Source organism: Carcharhinus amblyrhynchos, chromosome 3, assembly GCF_965287045.1.
Source record: "Carcharhinus amblyrhynchos chromosome 3, sCarAmb.v2.hapA, whole genome shotgun sequence".
Classification (NCBI taxonomy): domain Eukaryota; kingdom Metazoa; phylum Chordata; class Chondrichthyes; order Carcharhiniformes; family Carcharhinidae; genus Carcharhinus; species Carcharhinus amblyrhynchos.
Window position 1 is genome coordinate 15,382,988 of NC_137326.1, and position 14,563 is coordinate 15,397,550.

The following is a 14,563-nucleotide window of genomic DNA, read 5'->3' on the forward strand; positions in this document are numbered from 1 at the left end:
GCTTTTCTCCATCGAGACAGCTTATTGACTTGTTCAGTCTCATGGCTTCCCTCCCACTTAACTCAGTGCCCTAGCCATCCCCTATTTATACATACTCAATTGACATCCATCACCTGGGTTCAATTCTGGTGACTGTGTGGAGTTGGACTTTGTCCCCGTGTCGGTGTGGGTTTCTTCTGGGTGCTCCTGTTTTCTCCCACGCTCCAAAGATATGCGGGTTAGGTTGATCGGCCATGCTAAATTGTTCCTTAATGTCATGGGATTAGCAGGATAAATGTGTGGCATTATGGGGATAGGGCCTGGATGGGATTGCTGTCGGTGCAGTCTTAATGGGCCAAATGGTCTCCTCCTGCACTGTAGGGATTCTATAATTCTACAAAATTCTAAATCTGCTCCTCTTAACCTCAATGTAATTAACAAACTGTAACAGTGTAATTATCAAACCTTAATAATGTAATTAACAAACCTTAACAATGTAATTTGACAAGACATTAACATGAGGTTTGAGGAGAAGACAGAGTAATGAGTATAGTACCAGACTAGCACCTCTCAATCTGAAAATCTCACGTGGTATGTGTGAAACTGATCCCCCTCTGCAGCCTGGCACCAGGAATGATCAATAAAATGGTTGGATTTAATTAAAATGCTCACAGGTTTCAGGGGAGGGAACCAGTCTTCCCTTCCCTGACTTGGTACACATGTGACTGTCAATCTCTTTCCTCTTAATAGCATCTGGAGTGACTTGGCAAATAGTTCAGGTTGGAATGGGCAATGATCAAACTCTTGCTATTGTTAATCACATCCAGAGATCAAAGGAAAAGCACCCTGGCCAATTCTTAGTGGCCTGGCCTGCAGTGGTTGTATTCTAGTTTTCATTCCCATTCTGGGCAGCGCACTAACACAGTGCCAAGGACACAGGTTTGATTCCCAGCTTGGGTCACTGTCTGTGTGGAGCCTGCACATTCTCCCCGTATTTGTGTGGGTTTCCTCTGGGCGCTTCAGTTTCCTCCCACAGTCTGAAAGACGTGCTGGTTAGGTGCATTGACCTGAACAGACACCGGAATGTGACAACATGGGAAATTTCTCAGTAACTTCATTGCAATGTTAATGTAAGCCTTGTGATTAATGAAAAAAAATTTAAAACTTTGTTTTGTGGAGATACACTGCTGCATTTTGTATTTTAAGCCTGCGTTCATCTTTTTCTTTGCGTATTTCCTTAGTTTCTTCAAAAGCCCCAGCTTTACTGGTGACCAAATTTAGCTCCCAGTGCCGGTTTTCCAGGGACAGGGAGGTGACTGTCACCGGTGGGAGGGGTGAGCTCCCAGGCAGGCTCCCACACTTTGTCAGCACACGTGTGTCAGCCTGTGCGACAAGTAAATACAGGCTCCAAACAAGCAGTGTAGCAATTCTGGGCCGGTCAAGCATGTAATGAGGATGACACAACCGGGATAGGATTTACCAGGCCTCCTCCTCTTGTGACTCACCTGCCTTGCAGTATGCACCAGCCACAATACGGATCTCTCGGTACAAGACAGGACTGGCAGTCCAAGTGTTCTGAGCACTCGCTCACAGGAAGTTTCAACACCTGCAATGAAAACCAAGAAACACAGTTACAGTGAAACAGTTTTCCACAGGAGGACCTTTCCCCCAGTTCAACTTTGCTCTTTGGAAGGAAGAAAAGCAACTGCCTGCCCCAGAAAGAGCAAAACAGTTTTGATGCATCTTCTGATCTGAAAGGTCTCACAACACCAGGTTAAAAGTTCAACAGGTTGACTTGGAATCATGAGCTTTAAGGAGCACTGCTCCTTCATCAGGTGAGTAAAATCCAATCACCTGATAAAGGAGCAGAGCTCCAAAAGCTCATGATTCCACATAAACCTGTTGGATCTTAAGCTGGTGAGACTTTCTACTGTGCCCATCCCAGCCCAACACTGGCAAACCAGCCTCCCATCCATTGACACTGTCTACACTTCCCGCTGCCTCAAGAAAGCAGCCAGTATAATCAAGGACACCACACACCCCAGACATTCTCTCTTCCACCTTCTTCCCTTGGGAAAAAAATTTAAAACTCTGAGGTCACATACCAACCGACTCAAAAACAGCTTCTTCCCTGCTGCCATCAGACTGTTGAATGGACCTACCTTGCACTAAGTCGATCTTTCTCTGCACCCTAGGTATGACAGTAACACTACATTCTGCACCCTCTCTTTTCCTTCTCTATACATGGTATGCTATGTATAGCGCGCAAGAAACAATACTTTTCACTGTGACAATAATACACGTGACAATAATAAATTAAATCAAGATTTGAGAGAATCATTGGCTGCCCATTCCCCCAACCCAGTAATTCGTAAAGCCCAAAGTGCGAGGACATGCACTGTCCTGGCCAAGCTGTAATAACTTCAGTTGCTAATCCCCGTCCCGTATCCAGCAATGCAGCTATTGCTAAATAACATCGTCTGCTGCAATTGCCCTGCCCTCCCCAACACCGCGCGCCCTCCCCACCTCCAACCTCACAATCTGCAGCTGCACAAACTAACTCAAGGACATCGCTTCAAACATGAAATTAGATTCAAGCCCTGTGAAGAATGCATCAAAGGAAAGTGTTAATTTGTTCCACAGAAAGCCTTGCCCCCCCCTGCTGTGTTGTAACCGCATTGGAGCAGAACACTGAACCTTCTGTTTCCTTCTGAAACACTATCTACTGCACAAGTGGAAGCCTGACTGCCACGATGTGCAACCTTCCCTTCATTTTGCAAAAGCCAAAATATCGTTTCTGCATTTCTGTGCAGGCACATTTGTCAGAATTTTACCGCCTCGCCCACCCGAGGCTCATAAGATCCCACCCGAGGCCAATTGTTCTGGATGGGTGAGGCACTAAAATTCCAGCTGTTATGTTAAATGTGCACATGTTCACTTGGGAGCCTGTTAGGTAAAAGTCACCTTAGCCCCAGATGACCAGAGACTGGTGGTGATTTAACCTCTCCGCACCTCAGGCGAGCAGCAAGGTTGAGAAGGCATGAATAACCTCAGCCCAGTACGGGAATTGAACCCACGCTGTTGGCATCACTAACCAGCCGTCCAGCTAACTGAGCCAAACCGGCCCAGGGAGCATGTTAATGCTCTGTTCTGCGTCATCTGGCTGGGAGTAACATCAACGTATCTGATCTTTCATCCCCGATCCTCCATCAAGTCCCTTCTCTTCCAGCTTGATCTATATGGGCATCCCATGTTGAGAATGTTCCCTGATGCATTGTCCAACTCCTCAACTGTATCATAACATAGATTTGTCTTAATTTCATTTTTTCTGAGCAACAATCCAAACATGGTGACCACCACCCCTTCCATTCCGCTAACACACACAGCAATAACGGTTCCATGGTCGCTGGATGGAGCAATATTAGCCCCTAACCCTTTTTAAAGGCTTCACTTCCGTACCTTCAACTGCGTTGTGACATAAAGGTGCTTCTGCTCGCTGTCAAACACCAGGTCACTGTTGACTACTGCGTTGGACTGGATGAGGAGAGTCGAGTATCGCTCTGCCTCTCCGGATGGCTTCACAAAAACCTATGTCAGTGGAAGAAAACAAGTTGCTATGTTCATGAGTCTCAACAGAATAGAACACTGATTGGCAACCTTGGCTAGTGAGTGGGTCGTGTGACTGACTCTCCTTCATCTCAGTGGGACCCAAGATTGAAATCAGGCTTGTTCATTAAACAGGACCCCAAGGATAAGATTAAATACATTGAATAATTCATTATAAATATATCTCAGAATGAGTTATAGAAAATGTTTAATCATTTGTATACTAATAAAACGATCAACTTCAAATGGGAAAAACAAAAGAAATATTTATGCTTTGTGGGGATAAAAGGGTCTCAAGATGGCAGCCGATGACGAGTGTTGTGCCTCAGGAAGAACTGAAGGCACTGGTGCTAAGTTTGCGGGTGATAGAACGACGTGTACAGGGACAGGTAGTACTGAGGAAGCAGGGAAGCTGCAGAAGGACTTGGACAGGTTAGAAGAGTGGGCAAAGAAGTGACAGATGGGGTACAATGTGGAAAAGTGTGACGTTATGTATTCTGGACGGAGGAATGGAGGCATAGACTATTTTCGAAATGGGAAAATGTTTAGGAAATCAGAAACACAAAGGGACTTGGGAGTCATTGTTCAAGATTCTCGTAAGATTAATGTGCAGGTTTGGTCGGCAATTAGCCAGACAACTGCAACGTTAGCATTCATGTCGAGGGAACGAGAATACAAGGGCAGGAATGTATTTCTGAGGCTCTGGTCAGACACCATTTGGAATATTGTGAGCAGTTTTGGGCCTCATATCTAAGGAAGGATGTACTGGCCTTGCAAAGGGTCCAGAGGAGGTTCATAAGAATGATCCTTGGAATGAAGAGCTTGTTGTACGAGGAAGACTAAGGACTCTCGATCTGTACTTGTTGGGAGTTTAGAAAGATGAGAGGGGATCTTACTGAAACTTACAGGATACTGTGAGGCCTGGGTAGAGTGGACGTGGAGAGGATGTTTCCACCATAGGAAAAACTAGGGCCAGAGGGTACAACCTCAGGCTAAAGGGACGGTCCTTTAAAACAGAGATGGGGAGGAATTTCTTCAGCCAGACATTGGCGAATCTGTCGAACTCTTTGCCACAGAAGGCTGTGGAGGTCAGGTCAATGAGTATCTTTAAGACAGAGATAGATTGGTTCTTGATTAATAAGGGGATCAGGAATTATGGGGGAAAAGGCAGGAGAATGGGGATGAGAAAAATATGAGCCATGATTGAATGGTGGAGCAGACACGATGGGCCGAGTGGTCTCCTCCTATGTCTTATGGTCTTAGGACACAGGTCCTCAAGGTCCTCTTGAATGTCAACTACATTGCTCTGAATCAGGAGTCAAGGGCAATTAGGGATGGGCAATAAATGTTGGTCCAGCCAGTTACAGTCACGTGAATGAATAAAAGATTCTCTGAATCTCATAAGAACATAAGAAACAGGAGCAGGAGTAGGCCATCTAGTCCTTCGAGCCTGCCCCGCCATTCAACAAGATCATGGCTGATCTGAAGTGGCTCAGTTCCACTTTCCCGCTCTCTCCCCATAACCCTTAATTTCCATGTCTATCAGAAGCCTATCTACCCGTGACTTAAATATATTCAGCAAGGTAGCCTCCACCGCTTCAACAGGCAGCGAATTCCAGAGACTCACCACCCTTTGCGTGAAGAAGTTCCTCTCAACTCTGATGTAAACTGCGCCCCCCCCCCCCCCCCCCTTATTTTGAGTAGGACTGAGTAGGATATCTCAGTAGGATTGGAAAGTTGCTGCCACTGCTCCTGCAACATCCTTACTGATTTGATGTTGAATTGAGTAATTGCTGGCCTGGGGTGAATTTGCTGCTCTGAGATAAAACCAAATTACTGCAGACACAAAGTCTGAAATAAAAACAGACAGCACGAGAAAAGCTCAGCAGCGTCTGTGCAGAGCGAAACAGAGTTAATGCTGAGCCCAACGTCACTCTTCGTCAGAACCCCAGTCAGAGAGACAGCTTTTGATGTATATGGTCTAAAGGAAGAATGGGGTCAGGGACCCCTGCAAAGCTGAGGGTGGACAGGCTTGAATGTGGCTGTAATGCCCTCCTGTAATGTCCCCCATGCCGACACCATAGTTAAGAAAGCCTGCCAACACCTCGACTTTCTCAGAAGACTAAGGAAATTTGGCATGTCAGCTACAACTTTCACCAACTTTTACAGATGCACCATGGAAAGCATTCTTTCTGGTTGTATCACAGCTTGATAAGGCTCCTGCTCTGCCCAAGACCACAAGAAACTACAAAAGGTCGTGAACATAGCCCAATTCATCATGTAAACCAGCCTCCCATCCATTGACTCTGTCTACATTTCCCGCTGCCTCGGCAAAGCAGCCAGCAAAATTAAGGACCCCACGCACCCCCGACGTTCTCTCTTCCACCTTCTTCCGTCGGGAAAAAGATGCAAAAGTCTGAGGTCACATACCAACCAACTCAAGAACAGCTTCTTCCCTGCTGCCATCAGACTTTTGAATGGACCTACCTTGCATTAAGTTGATCTTTTCCTACACCCTAGCTATGACTGTAACACCACATTCTGCACTCTCTCCTTTCCTTCTCTATGAACGGTATGCTTTGTCTCAATAGCATGCAAGAAATAATACTTTTCTCCGTGTACTAATACATGTGACAATAATAAATGAAATCAAATCAAACCGTAGCTAAACAGTTCAGTGAGGGATAATTTAACACTGTCCCTTGTCCCCCGTCAGCAGGTGATAGTATGGGTTGGATTAAGGTTTCTGGGGGTGGGGGGGGGGGGGGGGTGGGGGGGGAGATGTATTTTCCTATTTAACAGTGAATAAACTTCAAAGTAATTCTCACTGGCTGTGAAGAATCTTATGGTGTCCCACAGATGTGAAAAACAATGTCTAAAACTGTGGAAAGACAAGTCCTTTCGCACAAGGAGAACTAAAAAAAAAACACTTTCAGTTAAAAGCTGAATCTCATTTTTAAAATGCTGGCTGGTTTAGCGATAGAAAGTGTGTTTCAATTATTCTCTCCTTCCTGGAGATGGGTTTCTCTGGCTAGTCAAACAGACCACTGCCCCCTGTTCTCCAGGCTTTATCCTTGGCATCTATTCTTACCTTGTGAAGGTGCCCCTTAGCATCTCCCACAAAGACGATGGTGTGCTCCATCTCCACGGTCACTGCCACGGCAACCAGACGCCCCTCAGCAACCTTGAGAACCAGAGACGCCTCGACGGGAATGCGACTGGCCATTGGGCTGGGCGTGTGGTCGTACCCACACGGGTAAGCATTTAGCGTGTCCTGTAGCCAGAGAGGTGAAGGAAAATAACACAATCAGATTGCTTAAAGGGTGAACGTTGAATCAATAATTAAAATGAAGGAGTTTGAAAGGTAAACAATTCCCCTTGCCCAGGGGTGTGCGCTGAAACTAACACTGCGTCCATTTCCATTTGCTTCCTGCCATGTGTTACAGGTCCTGTACACAGTCTAATCCCACAGTGACTGGGTTCAACTTTGAAAAATATGAAATACAGGGTGGGATATCCTGACCATGCTTGCCCCAAGATGGGAAAATTTCGTCCACAGTCAATGGGCCTTCGTATAGTCCACCCCAACCCAATACAATTCCCGCGGCGGGTGGGATGGGAGAATTTCACCCATAGTCCCCACTGCTTACACCGTCCATACTTTTCACAGCCAATCTCCTGCACCGAGCAAACCATTTCTCGTCACCATAAGCGTCAATTACAGCAGCTCTGCTGATCCCAGGCCAAGTCAGGCCTTCAAGGAGCCGTGTTCGTCTCTTTGCCCTGCCTGGGAGGCAGTCGGAAAGTGGGAGCCTCAGGCTAAAAGCAAATTAGTGCGGATGTTGGGATCTGAAACCGAAACAGAAAACGCTGGAAAATCTCAGCAGCTCTGGCGGCATCTGTAAGGAGAGAAAAGAGCTGACGTTTCGAGTCAGATGACCCTTTATCAAAGCTAAACGGCATAGAAAGCGGAAGATATTTATACTGTAGGGTGAGGCGATGAAAAATGAGTCATAGCCACAGAAACCGAAGAAATGGCAGTCCACAGAGAGAATAAAGGGTGTGAATGGCCAAATGGCAGAGAAGCTAAAATGAGAGGATTAGCTGCGACAGATGAAGATGTTGGGGGACGGGGGGGGGGGGGGGGCGGAGATAAGAACATAAGAAATAGGAGCAGGAGTAGGCCATCTAGCCCTTCGAGCCTGCCCCGCCATTCAATAAGATCATGGCTGATCTGTCGTGGCTCAGTTCCACATTCCCGCCCTCTCCCCATAACCCTTAATCCCCTCGCTTATCAAAAACCCATCAACCCGCGTCTTAAAAATATTTAGCGAGGCAGCCTCCACCACTTCAACGGGCAGAGAATTCCAGAGATTCACCACCCTTTGAGTGAAGAAGTTCCTCCTCAACTCCGTTCTAAACCGCCCCCCCTTTATCCTGAGGCTGTGCCCTCTAGTCCTACTGTCCTTTCTGAGCGGGAAGAGCCTCTCCACCTCTATCCTATCCATCCCATTCATCATCTTCTACGTCTCAATGAGATCTCCCCTCATTCTTCTAAACTCTAACGAGTACAAGCCTAGTTTATTCAGCATCTCCTCATAGCTCAACCCCCTCAACTCCGGTATCAGCCTAGTAAACCTCCTCTGCACTCCTTCCGAGGGCAAAATATCCTTGCGTAAGTGCGGTGACCAAAACTGCACACAGTACTCCAGCTGCGGCCTCACCAATGCCCTATACAGCTGCAGCAAGACCTCCCTACTTTTATATTCAATCCCCCTCGCTATGAAGGCCAGCATCCCATTCGCCTTCCTGACCACCTGCTGCACCTGCAAGCTGGGTTTTTGTGACTCATGCACAAGGACCCCGAGGTCCCTCTGCACCGTCGCCTGCTGCAGTTTTAAGTACAATATAGAAAAGGGGAAGCAAAGGGGGAGGAAAGGGAAGGGAAGGGGGGGATAAAGTAGGAAGAAAGAGTGGGGGGGGGGGGGGGGAAGAAAAATGAAGAAAGACAATACAGAAATACAAGGTAGAGACCAATAAAAACTTAAATAAAATGGAACAAAAACAAAAGGGGTCAAGCAAACCATCTGAAGTTGTTGAATTTGATGTTGAGACCAAAAGGCTATTTGATTTGAGTTATTATTGTCACATGTATTGACATACAGTGTATTGTTTCTTGAGTGCTTTACAGCCAAAGCATACCGTTCATAGAGAAGGAAAGGAGAGAGTGCAGAACGTCGTGTTACAGTCAAAGCTAGGATTTAGAGAAAGATCAACTTAATGCAGGGTAAAGCGGCTAGCCGGAAGATGAGATGCTGCTCCTCCAGTTTGCGTTGAAATCTGAGACTGTTTCAATTACGTGGTTTTGCCATTCATCGTTGTGTGGTGGCCAGATTGTACAGGTTCAAACACAGCCACGATAGGAACGGTTTCGAGATGAAATGGACTTCGGTTCAAACATCTCGCTGTCATTATTTTTAAAATGTCCAACATAAAGCCTCAATTTTTGCTGCATTTCTTCTTTAATCTAAAAAAACCCCATTCCACTCCTTTTGCCATCTGTTTCTTTGATCCAATTCCAAGTCTTCTGGTCCAATCCTTTTCTCTTTATACTTGCTTTCTTTAAATATTTGCTTGCCCTCTAATGGGCTGCACAGAAGCATTCCTCACTCATTGCTGACTTGTGCGCCAAGAAAATGATCCCAGGTGAGAGAAGGGTCACCTCAAGCTGCCAACTCACTGTTTCTTTAGCAGAGAGCAGGACAGGAAGCGTGCTGCCACTAGCCACGTAATTTGATAAGTCTCTCCCCCCCCTCCCCCCCTGCGACCCCCACCACTCCCTCTTGTGCCTGACAAGACAAAGCAGAAACAGGTTCGCCCGCCTCATTAACCAATTTATTGGAGAATCTGCTCGACACTCCAGGCAAAGAGAAGTCAAGGAGTAAACATGCCAACAAATCTGGATTTGATAAAAGCAGCAGAAGTGAAGCAGCTCGACTGCACAGAACAGTCCATTTGTTCAAAAGAAAACAAGCTCACTTTGTAAGGGTGTCTGTATGGGTGGTGCGGTGGCACAGTGGTTAGCACTGCTGCCTCACAGCACCAGGGACCCAGGTTCGATTCCCAGCTTGGGTCATGTTTTGTGCGGAGTTTGCACATTCTCCCCATGGCTGCGTGGGTTTCCTCCCACAGTCCGAAAGACATGCTGGTTAGGTGCACTGGGCCATGCTAAATTCTCCCTCAGTGTACCCTGAAAAAGCTCCAGAGTGTGGCGACTAGGGGATTTTCAGTTACTTCACTGCAGTGTTAATGTAAGCCGACATTAAGGGCATAGGTATGATGAATGCACAGAGCCTTTTTCCCCAGAGTAGTGGACTGAAAACTAGAGGGCATTGGTTTGAGGTGAGCGGGGTAAGATTTAAAAAGGGACTGAGGGGCAACTTCTGCATACAGAGTATGGTGCAGATATGGAATGAGCTGCCTGAGAAAGCGATTGAGGCAGGGTCAATAGCAACATTTATAAAACATTTGGTTAAGTACATGGATGGGAAATGATTGGAGGGACGGGGCCAAACGTGGGCAAGTGGGACTATCTGGGAGGGCACCATAGTCAACATGGACCGACTGGGCCAAATGGCCTGTTTCCATGCTGTATTGCTCTATGACTGTACTTGTGATACTAATAAATCAACTTAAAACATAAACTTATATCAAACTCACTTAACTGCCTCTATCAAAGTGCCTGTCTCTATCCAAACCAATCTCTCAAGCTACTATTTACACACTCTCGGAGGCTGAACCTCAACTGGCCAGACAGAGGCAACTCTGCAAGCCCCATCCAACTCTCTATCCCTCGAACAATCTTAACCTGCCAACACAGCAGCCATTGCCACTGTTAGAACATACTGCAACAACATCACACGCTCCTGGTTCATCATCCCACCCACCTTGTTACCACCCTTAGGGGAACCTCGCTGACAAACCCATTACCACAGGCCTCAGTTATCCTCTCATTCCCTCTGAAACTGGGCTAACATCGGCTTACAGATAAGTCCATCTTTGCATGTCACTCTCATAAGTCTCCCTCATGTAGGCGGCACAGTTAATACTGACACTTCACAACACCAGGCACCTGGGTTCGATTCCTGGTTTGGGTCACTGTGCAAACTCCACACAGACATTCTCCCCATGTCTGCGTGGGTTTCCTCCGGGTGCTCCGGTTTCCTCCCACAACCTGAAAGATGTGCTGGTTAGGTGCATTGACCCAAGCAGGCGCCAGAGTGTGGCGACTAGGAGTATTTCACAGTAACTTCATTGCAGTGTTAATGTAAGCCTCACTTGTGACTAACAAATAAACTAGTTTTTTATTCGATCAAACTGAACAAATCATGATGTGGAGATGCTGGCGTTGGACCGGGGTAAACACAGTAAGAAGTGAGACTTCTAAACTGAACAAGTGCCAGTCCAGCGGTGTGTGTTCTCAATGTGACCACACGCACAAGTAACCAAACTAGTCGTACCCCTTCTTTGTCAGTCCCCATGATCATCGCAACGATAAGCGATGATTGTTGGAAGTTGCATCTTGTGAAGTTTCCACTCTGTGTTGGCTCGCCGGAACAGCACAAAACAAAAACTGAACAATAATATCCTCACAGCCAGCAGGGACCAGATGTTGGATTGGAAAGTAAATGTGGGTGGCACAGTGGTTAGCACTGCTGTCTCACAGTGCCAGGGTCCCGGGTTCAATTCCAGCCTTGGGTGAGTATCTCTGCGGAGTTTGCAAATCCCCCCCTCCCGTCTCAGCGTGGGTTTCCTCCGGGTGCTCCGGTTTCCTCCCACAGATCAAAGATGTGCAAGTTAGGTGCTAAACTCTTCTTAGCGTCAGGGGGATTAACAGGGTAAATATATGGGGTCACAGGGATAGGGTCTGAATAGGATTGTTGTCGGTGTAGGTTCGATGGGCCAAATGGCCTCTTTTTGCACTGTAGGATTTCAGTGATAAATGTGCCTTAAACCAATATTAAATGATTCTGCAAGTTCTGGGTACACAAACTGTGCCTTGTTGGCTGTGATAGCAACAGCATTATTTTAATGGGGTTATGACAATGAAGAAGACAGAGCACTGACGATGGAGAAATTTCCTGGAAGAGGGAGCATGTGGAGAATTTAAGTAGCATTTCCAACACCAGAGACAGGATTTGGGAATGGGGTTAGTTGGTGGGGGATCGGGATTGGGACGGCAGTGCAGGTTAACACACTTAAATAATAAATCATTATTCTAGCTCATTATTCTTGAGATGGAATTTTTATTTTACCTGGCTGTTATACCAAGAGTAAGTTTGGACACAAGTTGGCATCCAAGTGGGTTTAAACCCAGCAAGCAACACAGAATGTTCAACTTATTGCTTCCCTTTGAGATTAATCTGTGCTCAGTGACAGCAACAACATTTCATTATCTGTGAAACATTCTAGGATGTCCTGAGAGTCATTAAAAGCTCTATATAAGTACACGTACATACAAGTAGGCAGCAATGGTGGCACAGTGATTCACACTGCTGCCTCTCAGTGCCAGGGACCCAAGTTCAATTCCTGGTTTGGGTCACTGTCTATGCAGGCCATGATCAATTCTCCCTCAGTGTACCCGAACAGGTGCTGGAGTGTGGCAACTAGGGAATTTTCACAGTAACTTCATTGCAATGTGAATTTAAGTCTACTTATGACACAAATAAATAAGTAACGTTATCTTTGTTCACTTAATTGGTCATGATTCTCCGATTTCACGCACCCCGCCACTGCTGCCAGCGAGAATGGAGAATTTGGCACTCAGCCAAACCTTCATTCACTGCGATGGCACTGGCGAATCCCAGCTGCGAGGGTGGAGAATCCCAGACGAGGGCGAGGGCGGGGAATCCTAGCCACCATATTTGCTCTCAGGTGGTCATTGGAAGGCAGATTTGGTGCAATAACCAACAGGCATTTGTCCGATTTGGTTTGGCAGGGGTGACAATTCTGTGGAGCTCTAAATAGCCTCAAGGGCCGAGGAGCTATTTCAAACACCATGGTTTGGGACAAGTTCCCCGAATCTTTACTAAGGGTTGAGAACCACACATTTTTTAAAAACCTTTGTCAAAAGGACACAAGTGGCACAGTGGTTGGCACTGCTGCCTCACAGCACCAGGGACCCGTGTTCAATTCCAGCCTAGGGTCACTGTCTGTGTGGAATTTGCACATTCTCCCCATGTCTGCATGGGTTTCCTCTGGGTGCTCCAATTTCCTCCCACACTCCAAAAATCTGCAGGTTAGGTGAATTGTCCATGCTAAGTAGCCCCTCAGTGTTCCAAGATGTGTAAGTTAGGGAGATCAGTGAAGCATGTATGTATTGTACATTACAACTAACGAAATCCAAATAGTTGGAGAAGATTAAACACCAATAAATCTATGGAAATTAACAGTAGTGTTGAGCTGGTCGATGGCTTTAGTTTTAACAGTTTTACATGAGGATACAGGGATAGGGCCTGGGTGGGATGTTCTGTTAGAAAGTCAGTGCAGACTAGAAGTGCCAAATGACCTTCTTCTGCACTCTATTCCATTGAGACAAACCTGTACAGGCATTCGGATCTTCAGAAAACAAGATAAAAAAGAAATTTCTGATGGCAGAAGATCATGAAGATCATTAGGTTTATAAAATGTTGAGGGGAATAGATAGGGTGGATTCTCAGAGGCTATTTGCCCGGGTTGAAATGGTCGCTACGAGAGGACACAGATTTAAGGTGCGGGGAGGCAAGTACAGAAGTGATGTTAGGGGTCAGTTTTTCACTCAGAGGGTGGTGAGTGAATGGAATCGGCTGCCATCAGTGGTGGTGGAGGCGAACTCGCTGGGGTCTTTTAAAAGACTTCTGGATGAGTATATGGGATTTAATGGGATTGGGGGTTATAGATAGGTCTACGGATTAGTAGGTATTGATGTGTTCGGCGCAACTCGTGGGCCGAAGGGCCTGTTTGTGCTGTAGTGTTCTATGTTCTATGAAGTTTCCGGTAACTATTTGGCTCTCTGAAATATGATGAGAATCATTGAGCAATGGATAGCAGTATGTGGATGTTGAATTCCCAGTTATATCCATGTTGACCCTCAGACAGTTGATTAGGTAATGCAACAGCATGCTGGCACAGTGGTTAGCACTGCTGCCTCGCGGTGTGAGGGACCTGGGTTCAATTCCTGGCTTGAGTCACTGTCCGTGCAGAGTTGGCACGTTCTCCCCACGTCTGTGTGGGTTTCCTCTCGGTGTTCTGGTTCCCTCCCCCAGTCCAAAAGATGTGCTGGTTAGGTGCATTGGCCATGCTAAATTCTCCCTCAGTGTACCTGAACAGGTGCCAGAATGTGGTAACTCAGGGATTTTCACAATAACTTCATTGCAGTGTTAACGTAAGCCTACTTGTGATGCTAATAATCTTTGAAATACGTTGCAAATTTCATTCCTAATACCGTGTGTAAATATTTTTGAATTCCTCCTTGAGAACTTGCTGGCCTGTGTTGCTTACTCACAGCGCCTGACACAGAACCTGTACAGCTGCACAACTCTGAAAATTTAAATACAACTTCTAAATTAGTGTCATTTAATTGCAAGAACAGATCATTCTGTAGAAATGCCGTGGCAAAAATATCCAGCGTAATTTCAGGGGTAAGAATGATAATGTTCTGAAGTTTCCTGAACTAGGTCTCTGAAGAAATTAGCAATGGATTTTATCCCTTTTACACACTTTTGAAAGAATCAGGTCAATCCAAGGAAGGATTTCCTGGTCTCTGGGGTTCTGCAGCTGCCAACAATGCCTCTACTTTCTCAGGAGCCAAAGGAAATTTGGTGGGCCCTATTTTACCATTTGGATTCCAAGTGCCGGGCAGACTTGAAACTGGGAGTGTTCCAGATCTGAATTTTACAACCGTTCCCCCATATATACTCTGCCTGAAAAAGATATCAGC

At 46.2% G+C, this 14,563-nt stretch overlaps 1 protein-coding gene across 6 annotated transcripts in view; it reads right to left on the reverse strand.

Annotated features, from left to right (window-relative positions):
• plxnb1b (plexin b1b) overlaps positions 1 to 14,563 on the reverse strand; it is a 243,306-nt gene that overhangs the window by 75,470 nt on the left and 153,273 nt on the right. For 5 of the 6 annotated variants that reach the window (XM_080181723.1, XM_080181719.1, XM_080181721.1 and 2 more), the window contains exons 4-6: positions 6,677 to 6,859; positions 3,439 to 3,567; positions 1,485 to 1,585 (exon numbers count right to left, since the gene is read on the reverse strand). In XM_080181723.1, the coding sequence (XP_080037849.1) occupies positions 1,485 to 1,585; positions 3,439 to 3,567; positions 6,677 to 6,859 (413 nt within the window). Of the gene's footprint in view, positions 1 to 1,484; positions 1,586 to 3,438; positions 3,568 to 6,676; positions 6,860 to 8,787; positions 9,273 to 14,563 lie in introns of those variants that run through there. The other variant, XM_080181724.1, reaches the window with a different exon arrangement.